Genomic DNA, 15,091 nt, shown 5'->3' on the forward strand with positions numbered 1-15,091 from the left:
CCACCATCAACACTTCCCTCAACCATATCTCTTCCATTTCATGCACATCTGCCATCACACCATCCACCAGGGATAGGGTTCCTCTTGTCTTCACTTATCACCCCACCAGCCTCCGCGTTCAGCACATAATTCTCCATAACTTCTGCCATTTTCAACAGGATCCCACCACCAGGCACATCTTTTCCTCCACCCCACTTTCTGCAGAGATCGCTCCCTACACATCTTCCTTGTCCATTCGTTCCTCCCAGTTCTTATCTATATAAGTGGAACAAGTGCTATACCTGCCCGTACACCTCCTCTCTCCCTACCATTGAGGGATATAAACAGTCCTTCCAGGTGAGGCAACACTTCACCTCAGTCTGTATCCGGTGCTCCTGGTGTGGCCTCCTGTATATTGGTGAGAGCCGACCTAGATTGGAATACCTCTTTGTCAAGCACCTATGCACTGCCAGAAACAGCTAGATCTCCCAGTGACCACTCATTTTAATTCCACTTCCCATTCCCATTCCAACATGTCAGTCCATGGCCTCCTCTACCGTTGCGATGAGGCCGCACTCAGGTTGGAGGAGCAACACGTTCTATTCCATCCAACCTGATGGCATGAACATCAATTTCTCAAACTTCCAGTAATGCCCTACCCTCCTTCACCATTCCCCATTCCCTTTTCCCTCTCACTTTATATTCCTTACCTGCCCATCACCTCCCACTGGTGCTCCTCCCCATTTTCTTTTTTTCCATGGCCTTCTGCCCCCTCCTATCAGATTCGCCCTTCTCCAGCCCTGTAACTCTTTCACCAATCAACTTCCCAACTCATTACTTCACCTCTCCCCTCCTCCCAGTTTCGCCTGTCACCTTGTGTTTCTTCCTCCCCTCTCCCCACCTTCTAACTCTGAATCCTCATTTCTTTCCCTCCAGTCCTGATGAAGAGACTCAGCCCAAAGCATGGACTGTACTCTTTCCCATAGATGCTGCCTGGCTTGCTGAGTTCCTCCAGCATTTTGTGTATGTTGCTTGGATTTCCAGCATCTGCAGATTTTCCCTTTTTCTTTTCGCTTTAAATCAGTGGTCCCCAACCTCTGGGCCGCGGACCGATACCGGGCCGTGAAGAATGCAGTAGTGCAACGGTAGTCGGAACACACTCAGCATATCTTTAAGAAAAAAGCCAAAATAATCAAGCTAATTAATTAGGTGCCGCACAGCACGTAAATGTCAGCTCAGATCAGAGGCGACGCAAACGGCAATCGCCTCTGATCTGGGTCAACGTTTACCTGCCGGGCAGCACCTAATTAAATAGCTTGGTTATTTCGGCTTTTTTCTTAAAGATGTGCTGGGTGTATTCCAGCTACCGCTGTACCGCTGCATTCTTCGCATCAATGTATCGGTCTGCAGCCCAGAGGTTGGGGACCATTGATTTAAATATACTCACGGTCTTGGCCTTCACTGCTGTCTGTGGCAGAGCATTCCACAGATTCACTACTTTCTGGCTAAAAAATTTCCTCCTTACCTCTCAATTCTCTAAACGGTCACTCCTCAAGTTTGAGGCTGTGCCTTCTTCTGGACATCCCCACCATAGGAAACATTCCCTCCACCCTCCAAATCCAAGACCGTTCAACATTCGATAGGTTTCATTGACATCATCTCCCCCATCCCCACCAGCGTTCTACTAAATTCCAGTGAGTACAGGCCCAAAGCTGCCAAACGCTCCTCATATGTTAACCCCTCCACCTGCCACTATTTTTGCCCATTCTTCCAATTTGTCTGTCCTTCTGCAATCGCATTGCTTCCTCAGTGCTATCTACCCCTCCACCTATCTTCATATCATCTGAAAACTTTGCCACAAAGCCATCAATCCCATTATCTAAATTACTGAAAAACAATGTGAAAAGTAGCGGTCCCAATACTGACCCCTGAGGAACACCACTAGTCACTGGCAGCCAACCAGAAAGGGCCTCCCCAAATAGGCTCAAACACAAGCTGCTCTAAAAAGCCATCTCACATGCATTCAACAAATTCCCTTTCTTGCAATCCAATACCAACCTGATTTTCTCAATCCCCTTGGATGTTGAAATTCCCCCTTACAATTGTAACATTACCCTTGTTACATGCCCTTTCCAGCTCCCTTTGCAATCTCAATGCCACATCTTGTTTGTGAGAAGCCAGGAAGGGCCTGGATGTTTTGGCATAAATTCTGCATCCAAACTTCAGCACATCCCTAGTGCCTGGGTAAATGGTAGAAGCTGGGTGAAGTTGATGGCAGGTAGAATGGGATTAATGTAGGATTAGTGTAAATAGGTGGATAATTTTTGGCACTGACTTGATGGGTTGAGGGTCCGTTCCATGCCCTATCTCCCTATGACTCCATGGTTCAATGACTCAGATGTGAACCAACTGAATTTTAATATGAATGGCCTAATTCTTGCAATCCCAATGAACCTGTTCTTCAAATTGTGTGGCATGTCTTTAAAAATTATTAACAGCCATTCAAAGGCATGATTATTGCTGGCTGTAAGTGGCAATCACGTTAATCACAGAAGTGGTGCCTGCACTGGAAGCAACAGACATGAATCAACTCTGCCTTGCAACACCATCTTGAATTCCAACTTGAATTTCTGCATTATGTTTTATGTGTGAATGCAAAACTTATTTTTATGTGTTAGAAATATTATTCTCAAGCCTCTTAATAGATAGACCATTGTGTTGGATCAATATATTGCTGCTTTTCATGTAAAACATTTCTTATTGTTGTTTTCCACTTAATGGGATTTGATATTTTTCATCTCTTCCCTTTTACTACAACAACCTTCAAACAGCTTTGTTTTCATTTCACTACTAAACTTCTCAACCAATTGTAATTCCTTCAAAAATTCCAGTATATCAATGTTCTTCCTGTTCTGAGAAAAGTCTTTTAAACATTATTTTACATTCTAACAATTTTAAAAATACGTATTATGTACTCTTTCTCCTAAATCTGGTCTCCTTTCTCCATCGCAGATCTTCTCCTCTATTGGATTCAATGGGTATGTTACTTCACAGTATATTTCTCCCATGCTCCAGACATAAGGATGTACATATCTCCCCTTCATTGCATTAGCACTTCAGTTGAATTCAATCATTTCCTCTCAGTGTATCTCCCTACCATTCTTTCCCTGTTAATTCAAACATAAAGTACTTATGCAAGCCTCTCCCTCCAACCCAGATCAACTTTTGAGCCCACTTCAATTTAGTTTAATAATTACACTTTGATTTTGCGCCATGTTGCAATGATAATAATTCTGATTGTATTCTATTAAGATTTGTTCTTGCATTTTCAGCTTTACTTAGAGTCATAGAGTAACTGAAAAGTACAGCACAGAAACAGGCCGTTTCTAGTCTGAGCCAAATCATGTAGACTGCGTACTCCCACCAACCTGCACCTGGACCATAGCGCTCCATTTCCCAACTATCCAAACTTCTCTTAAACGCTGTAATCGAGCTTGCATGCATCACTTTCACTGGCTGCTCATTCCACACTCATTCAGCCACCTGAATAAAGCTGTTTCCCCTCATGTTCCCCTTAATCTTTTCATCTTTCACACTTAACCCATGACCTCGAGTTGTAGTCCCACTCAACCTCAGTAGAAAAAGCCTGTTTGCATTTATCCTATCTATACCCCTCCTAATTTTGTATAGCTCTATCAAATCTCCCCTCAGTCTTCCATGTTCCAAGGAATAAAGTCCTAACCTATTCAAGCTTTCCTTACAACCCAGGTCCTCCGGTCCCAGCAACTTGCTTGTAAATTTTCACTGTACTCTTTCAAACTTATTTACATCTTTCCTGTAGGTAGGTGACCAAAACTGCAAAGAATACTCCAAATTAGGCCTTACCAACATCTTATACAATTTCAACATTACATCCCATCTCCTGTACTCAGTACTTTGATTAATGAAGGCCAAAATGCCAAAAGCTCTCTGTAAAACCCTACCCAACTGTGACTCCACTTTCAATGATTACAGACCTATCTTCCTAAATCCCTTTGTTCTGCTGCACTCATCAGTGCTCTGTGTAAGAACTACCTTGGTAGGTCCTACCAAGATGCAACGCCTCACACTTGTTTGTATTAAATTCCATCTGCATTTTCAGCCCATTTTCCAGCTAGTCCAGATGCCACTGCAAGCTTTGATAGCCTTCCTCGCTATCCACTAACACCTAGTCTTGGTGTCATCCGTAAATTTGCTGACCCAGTCACCCACATTATCATCCAGATCATTGGTACAGATGACAAACAGCAATGGATCCAGCACCAGTCCCTGCAGCACTCCACTAGTCACAGGCCTCCAGTAAAAGAGGCAACCATCTATTACCACTCTCTGTCTTCTCCCACAAAGTCAATGTCCAATCCAATCTACTATCTCATGTTGAATGCCGAGCAACTGAACCACCTTGATCAACCTCCCAAGAGGGAACTTAGTAAAGGCCTTGCGAAAGACCATGTAGACAACATTCACTGTCTTTCCTTCAATTTTCCTGGTAACTTCTTCGAAGAACTCTATAAGATTGGTTACACACTTGTAACCTGCACCACTACTTAGCATCCGTATTTCCAACATTGATACCATGACTTGTACCCATTTCAGAAAGAAAAAAACAAAGTTTGAACTCACTTTTGCTCAAATTATACTTTTTTTTTCAGATTACTGATCTTTTCGATTCTGCTGAGGGCTGTCTCCGAAACAACAAGCTCTTGACATCAGGACAGATCAACAAGTTTAAGTTAACCTTGTGGGGAACCTATAAGGATGAAAAACGAGGAAGTGCGTGAATCTCACAATGTAGATAAGTATTAGAAAGATAATAGATTCAACATTTTTCACATTTCACATGATTGCTGAAAAGTAATAAAGTAGATATGATATACTAACAGAAAAGCAAAAGACAACTACAGATGTTGAAATTCTGAAATATGAACAGAAAATACCAAAAACACTCAGCAGGTCAGACAACATCTACAGATAGAGAAATAGAGTTAAGTTTTGAATTAATAACCTGAAATCAGAGCTAGGAATGTTGGAAATTGAACATATTTGTAGACAAGGGGAGGTGGTGGAGAAAATAAAAGGAATATTTATGATAGAATGGAGACCAAGAGAAAAACTCAGTGGTGGTGCTTTGGCTTAGAAGATGATGAAGACTTGTTACCTAGAGCTGAGTTAGAAGGAAGTGAATGAGGACAGAGAAGAGAGAAAAGCATTGCAATTATTGGCAAGTTAAGACTTGTTCAATTTCAAACTTTTCTTAGTTCTGATGGAAGGTTATTCCAAATAAATTCTGTTACTTTCTCAAGCTCCTTTCCTAACTCTTCTTTAAGTTCTTTATCGATTTTGAAAGCCAGGTTTTCAATCAATGTCCATTTTGTGCCTATTAACATGCGAAGCTTCATTTCATGACCCCTGTAAATATTCTATTCCTTTAACCAAGTTTTCTGTCTCAAGCACACCTACACTGAAGATATTACCTTTCCACAAAATGTTTTTAGACAATAGACAATAGGTGCAGGAGTAGGCCATTTGGCCCTTCGAGCCAGCATTGCCATTCACTGTGATCATGGCTGATCATCCACAATCAGTATCCAGTTCCTGCCTTATCCCCATAACCTTTGATTCCGCTAAATGTAAGAGCTCTATCCATCTCTTTCTTGAAAACATCCAGAGACTTGGCCTCCACTGCCTTCTGGGGCAGAGCATTCCACATATCCACCACTCGCTGAGTGAAAAGGTTTTTGATATGTCTTCCTTTCCTTTTCTCCCTAACATTCTTCACCACATTACTTCAAACAGCTGTTCCCTTTTCCCGGAATTCTGCCCTCAATATTTCTCTCTGCAAAACTGAAATTGAGTTTCACTCATTTTCATCTTCCTTTCCGCCACATTCTAGATTCAATATACTTGCCTTTTTACTTCATGTTCAGCATGAAACCACTGGCAGGCACCAGTTAATTATTCCATTCACAAAAGAATCCTCCTCTTGATAATAAACTGATAAATATTTCATGCCTCAGTCGTAACTAACAGCCATTCCCTTTTTCAAGTACATTCCTAAGCAAGTCCAGGAGATGCAATATTTTTCCAAAGTGTAGGTCTCCAAGCCCACTTGCAGGATTGAATATTGATTTGGTTGATTCAGTTCAGTATGTCCCACTTGTTGTTCACTAGGTGGCCTCCTCTAAATTGGGTTGGAGGTGGTGAGTATTGGGGGGGGGGGGTCGGGTGAAGAAATAATTTGCTGACAACTTTATAAAACTTCCATCAGGGACCTAAGCGTGCTGCCGAATTTTAGTCACCTTTCACTTTAATTCTTTGCCCTGCTCCTAATCAGAGTCTTCATCTAAGACAGTAAGTTAAAGTACAATGTTTTGATATTTTAAAGTAAATATTGAATTCAGTACTTTTTGAAGAAGAGCTGCTCCCAATTGCTCAGATAATAATTATTCCATCACCCCCATTATCACATGCTCAGACCCATTTTTGGTATCTTTATTCAATCCAGTGCTGTTATTTCTTGTCTTGCACCCTCATCCCTCTACCATTTGATATCTCTTGCAGTGTTACCCTATTGCAGACCATCCTTGTTTTTCTTTATTTCTCTCATCTTGCATTTGCTTACGTCCTGAAGATCAATTACTCCTCAGATTTTTTACAGTCTATTGGTATGTCTTGGACTTGACATATTACCTAACTTTCTCTCTCCACAGATGCTGTCTGGTGTGAATATTTCAGGCAAAAAGAGAGATATCAAGTAGCAATGAATAAAACAGAAGCAAACACATAGAATCGGAGTTGGTGGATATCAAAGGAATAGAATCAGAGTGGATAGATATCTAAGGGAAAATCATGTGTCTAAAATGGCGTTGCTAAAATGTCATTTAATATTGGATGACGTGACAGAAAAAAATGTACAAAAAGTTTCAAAAGTATTAAGAGATTAGAATGATCATCATTGAGAATTTCAACTAATTGCCATTAATTGGTCAGAGGCTGGAATTTTGCTGATACCTTGGATATTTCTCAAAATTGAATTTCATCCAATGTCAGCAAATTTTTGGTGGGATTGACATATAATTATTTCCACAATATGTGCTCTTAATGTCTCAATTGGTAGCCCTCTATTGCCAGTGTATTAGTAGGTTTTGTGTTCAATTCTACCTTACAGACTGACAGCTCTGTGCAGTTATGAGGAACTATTGCATTATAAGAGTTATTATCAAACACTAAGCTGAGGTTCCAACTTCTGTCTCTCAAATTGAAGGATAATATCAACTGGCTTTAACTTTGTGAAGAGCAAGGAAATATTTTTGGTTCCTAATCAATATTTATCCATGAGTCAGAATTACTGAAAGTGATTTCTGGTTATTATGATACTACTGCTTAAGAAAGATGTCCTTGAGTATTTCTTACAATGTTGTTTCAGCTTCTCCAACAATGGACCATGGGCACGTTTCCTGCTGAGTATATATCCACCCAGACTATGAATGCCATACCTACCCTGTCCATACAAATAAGTGTTAAGGGTACTGATGGGATGGAAGGGATGGATTTACTGACTTCTGCAGGACTGCAGACATCCTGGTGCATTTCGATGTACCTTCTTTACCCCGCGCCCCCCCCCCGCTCACTGGTGGCCATTCATCCCCTGCCTGCTTACTCTCCCATCGCAGCCGTTTCTGTGATCCTTTCCCACACCTTGTTTTTCCTTCTTTTCAACTTGTAAACTTCTTGGGTTACAAACCGTTCTCAGGAACAGAACTCTGTTAGAACCTGAAGACTGTATTGTGATTTATGGGATTACTGAGGAGACAAACAGTGCAGCTCCCTGCAGCTTGCCTGCCGCATCATGTTTTGGAATTTTTACCAAATAGCTGACCTGTCCTGTTCTCACCTTGTGGTCACCGATTATTTATTGTTACATAGATATATAGCTTGTAACAGCCCCTTCCTTCCCAACAAGCCCATAACACAAAATTACACCCATGTTACCAATTAACCTACTGCTCTGTAAGCCTTTGGAATGTGGGAGGAAACCAGAGCATTGTGGGAAACCCACACGGTTATGGGAAAAATGGACAAACTCCTCATAGACAGCAGAGGAACTGAACCCAGGCCACTGACGATATAACAGTGTTCCACTAACTGCTACTTTGCTGCCCGATTAACAGGACTCTGAAAACTCACACTCATTCATGTTTAGTGTGCACAAGGAGAGCAGTTCAGTCTGTCACTGCACTGCTCTGAAGTTACAGCTCAAAATTGCCCATTTTTATACAGTTATTGATCCAATTGAAACCTTGAGCACTTCTGTCAATTACATACTTAAGTACCAATCATATTTCAGTAGTTAGTAACCAATTAAATCTGTGATAAAGGCCAATAATCCTTGAGGATTAGTAAAAGAACTGACCAATAGTAAGTATTGCACGTGAATCCTTTGTTTGCATCTTTGTCTCATCTTGGTATGCTCGGTGACCTTGGTTCCCAGGCTTGAACAGAAAAGGCTGTACAAGTGAGAGTAAGGCTTTCAAAGGTCATGTTCTGCCTGGATGATGGCACTCTCTCTATCATCATATCATGCTGACTTTTGCTGCACTGAACTTCCACCAACTTGACAATTTCAGCTCTACAGAAACTTCCGAACATTGTAAGATCTATGACATTTCTGAGACTCTCCAGTGTTATTCCTCTCTCTACCAAGTGAAATCTTGCCTTTTACTCTTTGTCCGTCTCTTTCACTGACAAAGTTTCAAGGCTCCAATCTTGTCCTAGTTTATGAACCATACTTCACTCGTTTGCTTCATCCAAGTTTTGAAGCACCATTTAGAGGCTACACACAACAAATGTTGGAGATCTTGTAGGTTAGGAATAGGAAAGAGAAACAGAAACCATTTCTATTTCCTAAGAAAGTGTATCAGTGCTAGCTGATCTGCTGAGTGCTTCCAGCATTTTCTGCTTTCTTTTATTTCAGATTTCTAGCATCCGTTATTTTTTTTTGGCTTCAAATTTGGGAAGTGTGTGAACTAAAGCTGCTTTAGAGTTCTGTCTCAAGTAAATCAGAATCACAGAGTCGTAGAATTGAACATCATGGAACTGTGCCAACCAGTGGGCATGCTTCCATCTTAACCCCATCACCCAGCACTTGACCCATAACCCTCTACACCAAAGCAGTTCCAGTGCACTTCCAGGCAATTCTTAAAAGCTGTCAGTTACCCAGCTTCAACTACGCTTTCACGCAAAATAGCCTAATTCATTACAAGGCCATGATAAAAATCATTAGCAACAATTTTCAATACGCAGAGATGATGGACAGAATAACTTTCACTTTTGTTTACTTGGAAAATGAGGCGCTTAATATCAGTTGCTGAGAGAAAAGCCTGACTGCTTCCATTGGGTAAACTTTACAGCATCATTAATGGCGGCCATTCAGAAAGGGGCAGCTGCCTGTTTCAATGCCAGCAGTGGTGAGCTACAAAAATTAACAGCTACAGTAAGTGAATATCAAAAAAAACCCTGCAGATGCTAGAACTTTAAAATAGGTACAGAAATTGCTGGAAATTCTCGGCAGGTCAGGCCACATCTTTAGGAAGAGAAAGAGTTATCATTTCGGGTTGTATAACATTGTTATTGCATCTCTTCAGATCCCCCACCCTGAACGTCCTCCCACTCTCCTTCAAAGCAACTCCATTCTCCTGACTACTGCCATTTGGTCCCCTCTTCCTTCTCTGCACATCCCTTTCCTCTCAGGTTCTGGAATCTACCCTGTATCTTTGCACACAATCACTCAGATTCCAGGCATAAGAAAAATTGATATCTCTTCGTTGAGTGGTAGCCATCAAGGACTCTGCTCCCTTTCTTCACTCACCCCCTTACACCTTGGATGTTTGACCCTTTGCTTTCACTCTCCATTCTCTGACTCTCTTCCCTCAGCATGGCCTCATTTTCTAGCTCAGCGTGGTCTGGAACACCGAACCTCTCTCAGAAATACCTCAGGATTTACAATTCACCTGATAGGTTTCAGCAGTTAATGGTTCACCTGATAAACGACCACCAGAGTTCAGTAACCACCAGAGGCAGAGTATGAAATTAGCACTGCAGCAGAGGCTGTGTGAGTTTAAAGGCAGAAAGCAGAGGCTGTTCAAATTTCAGGAGAGTGTGAGAGACAGAGGCTCCATGGGTTTAATGGCAGCACCAGAGACAATCATGTGAAATTAGGGACCATGGGAAGCAGGGATCCCAACAGTTTAAAGGCAGCATAGGAGACAAAGATCTGCTAGGTTTTGGGACGATGCATGAGACAGAGCTCCCAGGGTTGAGGAACAGTGGTAAACAGAGGCCTTGTAGGCTTGGGGACAGAATGAGAGACAGCAACCTGCAGGATTTAGGGGAAGTGCACATATATAGAACATAGAATAGAATAGAATAGTACGGCACAGTACAGGCCCTTCGGCCCACAATGTTGTACCGACCCTTAAACCCCACCTCCCATATAACTCCCCACCTTAAATTCCTCTAAGATATCATATGGAAAATACAAAAGTATATTTCTAAGGTTTACAAGCTGCGTCTGCAGGATATGAAACCCCTGAAGTTGTACAGTGTTTTACTGCCATTATACTGGAATTGAGTAATCCATGCACTTTGTGTCTTGGGTAGCAAAAGAGAGTTTGGCTTTACTGACTTATGCTTGATGAATACTATGTACGGAGTATGCATTTGTCCTGCTGACAGTAGTAAAATTTTCTTTTCTTTATGAAACTCTAGATAGGGTATACTACCAATAGCTATTTTAAAGAATAAGCAGTTAAAATAATATTTAACATATGCATGCAAACAGAAGTTACAGTTTAAAAATAGTTAGACATCATTGGGAAAGTACCACAGCCAAGCATCAGTATAGAATAGTGTGCCAACTTAGATAGGAAAGGCATAGATGAATATGAGATGGATTAGCATATCTGGGCATTATGGTTGGCATGGATGAGATGAGCTGATAGAGCTTCTTTCAATGCTGTACAAATCTCTGACACTTTCATCCTTAATTTCTCCAAAAAAAAAACAAAATGCCAGATAACTGAAATAAAATCAGAATACTTAGGAAATGCTCAGAAATTCAGAGGTATTAGATAGCATTCCAAGTTGATGGCCTTCCATTAACCAGTTCCAATGAAAGGTATTTGTGCTAAAACATTAACTCCTCTCCACATCTCCTCTCTCCACATATGCTTCCTGACTGCTGGGTATTTGTTATATATTTCAGTTTCATTACTATTATAGTCATGTCAGTCTATTTTGTATTATGCACTTTCTCAGCTATTTGTAAGACAACACATCACTACCATAGTTTAGGGACATTTTGTTTCATCTTTCATTCTGAATGTAACACTGGTGAGACATTGCTCTCGAATAGCTTTTGTACCAATACAGAGAGGAATGGTACATGACAAACTGAACATCAACAGATGAGCCAATTTCAGGCTATCAGATGAAAGGAAACATGTATGGTAAAGACATTTCCTCAGAGTGAGTACAAGTGCAACACCTGCATTTTTTGTTTCTGGTGTTTCACCAAAAACTGCAGGAAAATATGTATTTTACTGTGTTGATCCTTCAAAAGAATATTTCTTTTACTTTGAGAGGCAGCAACATGCTTGCAGCAGAGCGAGGCTGAGTTGCTGAATTTACAATCATTCCAGAACCTTAACCCTTGTAGAAATAGGGTCAAGAAAGGCTATGTTGCACTTATTTCTGTAGACATGATTGAGAAACACAACCTGGGCTGAGCATCCAGTGAGACAGGATACATTATCCCAGAACAACAGAGTTTTTTTTGAATGCCTGAAGTGCTTGTTGCTTCCAGTGAGAGATTGTCAGTTTCTATCCACAGCCTGAGGCAAACAACAAGATTGCTGCTCTTAAAAAAAGGGAACATTAATTTACAATTGTTTGTAAGGATTGTACCAAGTAAATCTGAAACCGAGCACAAACGATAGTAGATATTCGTCTTAACATTTTTCATTTATAAATTTGTTCCATGAAATTTCTTCTCTTGGAGCTTTCTGATGGTTTGCCTTATTTCAAAATTACATTTAGATTCAAAGTCAAAGATTCAAAATACAATTATTATCGAAATATGTATACATTATACAACCTTGCGATTTGTCTGCTTACAGGCAGCCACAAAGCAAGAAACGCAAAAGAACCCAATTAAAAAACAAGAAAGACCAACACCCAATGTGCAGAGAAAGAGAAAAAACACACAGATCATGCAAACAATAGAAGCAAGCAACAGCATTCTGCACCAGATTGACTCCATTGACCCGAACCCCCAAAGCAGCCGGACTAAACCCAAAGCCTCGGTCTCAGATTCATCATATAGTGGGGCAAGCCACCGCAAAGCTTGCAGACACAAAATGTGTAGCAGCAGAAGCAGACTCACAACCTTAGCACCATGGAGAGAGCGGTGAACATCACGGGAGTGCGAGCAAAATTGGACCGACCCTCGCCTCCAGACCCAGCACCCTGCCTTTCCAGTCTATCTGGTCTGACATTTCAGTTGTTCAAACAATACATCATGCCCCGCCAGGCCCCAGTGCAGGGCCTAGACCTCATCGCCCAGCCTGAAACAGTCTTGACCTCTCCTAATCAGCTTGGCACTTACAATGATCCACCTTCGCACCTCATTTAGGAGGACAGGCCCCAAAACTTCTCCAGCTCAACTCCTCTTCAAATTACTCGCTCCAACTCCATCTCCATTCTCCAAAACTGCCTTGACTTTACAATGGACCAGCATGGCTCATCCCTTGAGTCAGCTTTGCCCCCACTTGCCTCGTCATTGTTTGTGGTGATAGTGGTTGGCATCCATCTGACTCAAAAGACAATGGGTGATGATCATCATCACTAGCCTGGGTGGAAGGTGTAGAGATCCTGAGATGCCTGGTCATCAAAATCCCCTTCTCAGCATCACAATAGCTCAATTTACCTCATAAAAAGTGTTATTAATTACATTAGTTATATTTCTTGCCTTCTGAACTATGAGTAAGTGTCATAAAACTTCAGTAGCATCATTTTAAACCAGAAGATTATCATTTTCAAAGTTCTTCATATATAAGATGCCAACACTTTTAAAGGTTATTTTTGCAATAGATATTCAGGCTTCCCACTAAAGGGCACATGTAATTCAAACATGCCAACAGATTAATTTGGAACCTGGGAACAGTACAGAACAAAGCACATTTCACAAACTTAGATTCACTGAGTTGTAGAGAAATATAGCATGAAAACAGGTCCTTTGACTTATCAAGTCATGAATGAGACAGATCAGCTGGTTGAATTCTGTGTGTACTGGAGTGAGATAGATCAGTTGTGTTGTGGTACAACTCCAGGAATGAAAGAGTTAATGTATGAGAAGTGTTTGACGGTTCTAGACCTGTTCCCCAGTCTGGCTCCCTCTTACCACTTTCTTCACATCACCTGCCCCTTCACCTCCCTCTGGTGCCCCTCCTCCTTCCCTTTCTCCCATGGTCCACTGTCCTCTCCTATCAGATTCTTTCATCTTCAGCTCTTTACCTTTTCCACCAATCACCTCCTACTTCTTACTTCATCTCCTCCCCCTTCCCCATCCCCATCCACCAGGCTTCACCTATCACCTTTTAGCTTCCCCACCTTATTCTAGCCCCTTTCTAGTCCCAGGGGGCTGTCCAAAACGTTGACTATCTATTCATTTTCCTAGATAATAACTCATTCAACAAACAAGTTAAGGTACAAATCACCTGATTGGGTGACGGTATTAAATGCACCAATAGTTTAACACATTGTGTTAAGTGTGAAATCAAATTTCAAGGCTCATTTATCATTCTGTTAATTCTATGCTGTGCTCCCTCTAAGTCTAGAGTATTGGCCCTCAGCTGTTGTGTCCATAACAATCCATGCAAAAACCAAGATCTTATTTGATGTGATCAAACTAACTTTAACAGTGGCAGCATGGCAAATGTCACCTGATAGTATGTGTACTGCTAGTCTTGCTATTTCCTAAAGAAGTCAATAATTTGTCTTCAGTTGGATAAGCTTCACCTATATCAGACCATCTCATTTCAAATCACTAAATCAAATGTCTTCTGAAAGTCCATGCAAATAACGTCCATGAACTATCTCCTGACTGCTGTTATCGTTACCAAAAACAAATTTGCTTTCGAGGCTTGTTTGACTACCAGCTCAATTAATCAAATTCAGAGTTTATCAATGACAATCTCACAAGTAGGTGGTGTACAGTACTGTTATGTTGCTATATTTGTGTTGTGGGTCCAACTCCTACAGTATGGATTGCCTATATTTTAATTTTGACACGTGTGCATGTTGATTTTTCAGAAAACAGCTCAAGTCCTATTATTTGTATCATCTTGCCTTTTCCAAAATTATTTAATACGGGACAGGATAGAAATAACACAAGGGCCTACATGCCTTACTTGCCCACTTGAACAATGGGCTAACAAGTGGGATTTCATGAAGGTGACCCCAGGCATGGTAGTAGTTTTTATTCAGCAATGGAAAAGATTTTAAAGACTTGAAATGAAAGATGTGGAAGGACTGTTGATTTGAGCCAGTACGAGGGAGTCGTAGTAGATACAAGGCTCAGACAGTACATGTCCTTTTCAACAGTACAGTGTAGTGTGCACATTTGCTCTTACTTGCACTTCCTCAATAAGTGTAAATACCAATACAAATGAAACTTGTTGCCGGAGGAACTATGTGCATCACGTAGCACTGGTGGAAGCGAAGGGGCCATCAACATTTGGGGTTAAGACCTTACACCAGGACACAGGGTGTAGATTGGACACATTGGCAGGTGGAAGAGGAACCAGGAGAGGTGAGAGATGATGGACAAATGGATAAGTGTGGGGAGGGGTGGGTGGAGGTAAAGCTAGAGAGACTAGAGCAGGGGTTCCCAACATAGGTTCCACAGTCACCTCGGTTAACGGTAAGGCTCTAGGGCATAAAACATTTGGAAATCCCTGGACTAGAAGGCAATAAATGGAGACAACAAAGGCCAGTAGGTTCCGAAATCTGTTAA

At 41.3% G+C, this 15,091-nt stretch overlaps 1 protein-coding gene and 1 long non-coding RNA gene across 3 annotated transcripts in view; one reads left to right on the forward strand and one right to left on the reverse strand.

The window, feature by feature from the left end:
* Positions 1-15,091, forward strand: part of LOC134349540 (PC3-like endoprotease variant B) — a 797,797-nt gene that overhangs the window by 752,580 nt on the left and 30,126 nt on the right. For both annotated transcript variants that reach the window (XM_063054023.1, XM_063054024.1), the window contains exon 17: positions 4,671-4,791. In XM_063054023.1, the coding sequence (XP_062910093.1) occupies positions 4,671-4,791 (121 nt within the window). The remainder of the gene's footprint in view (positions 1-4,670; positions 4,792-15,091) is intronic.
* Positions 1-15,091, reverse strand: part of LOC134349544 (uncharacterized) — an 89,679-nt gene that overhangs the window by 6,678 nt on the left and 67,910 nt on the right. The window contains exon 3 of the long non-coding RNA XR_010018704.1: positions 4,642-4,768. This is a non-coding gene — a long non-coding RNA (uncharacterized LOC134349544). The remainder of the gene's footprint in view (positions 1-4,641; positions 4,769-15,091) is intronic.

This window comes from Mobula hypostoma, chromosome 7 (assembly GCF_963921235.1).
Source record: "Mobula hypostoma chromosome 7, sMobHyp1.1, whole genome shotgun sequence".
NCBI lineage: Eukaryota > Metazoa > Chordata > Chondrichthyes > Myliobatiformes > Myliobatidae > Mobula > Mobula hypostoma.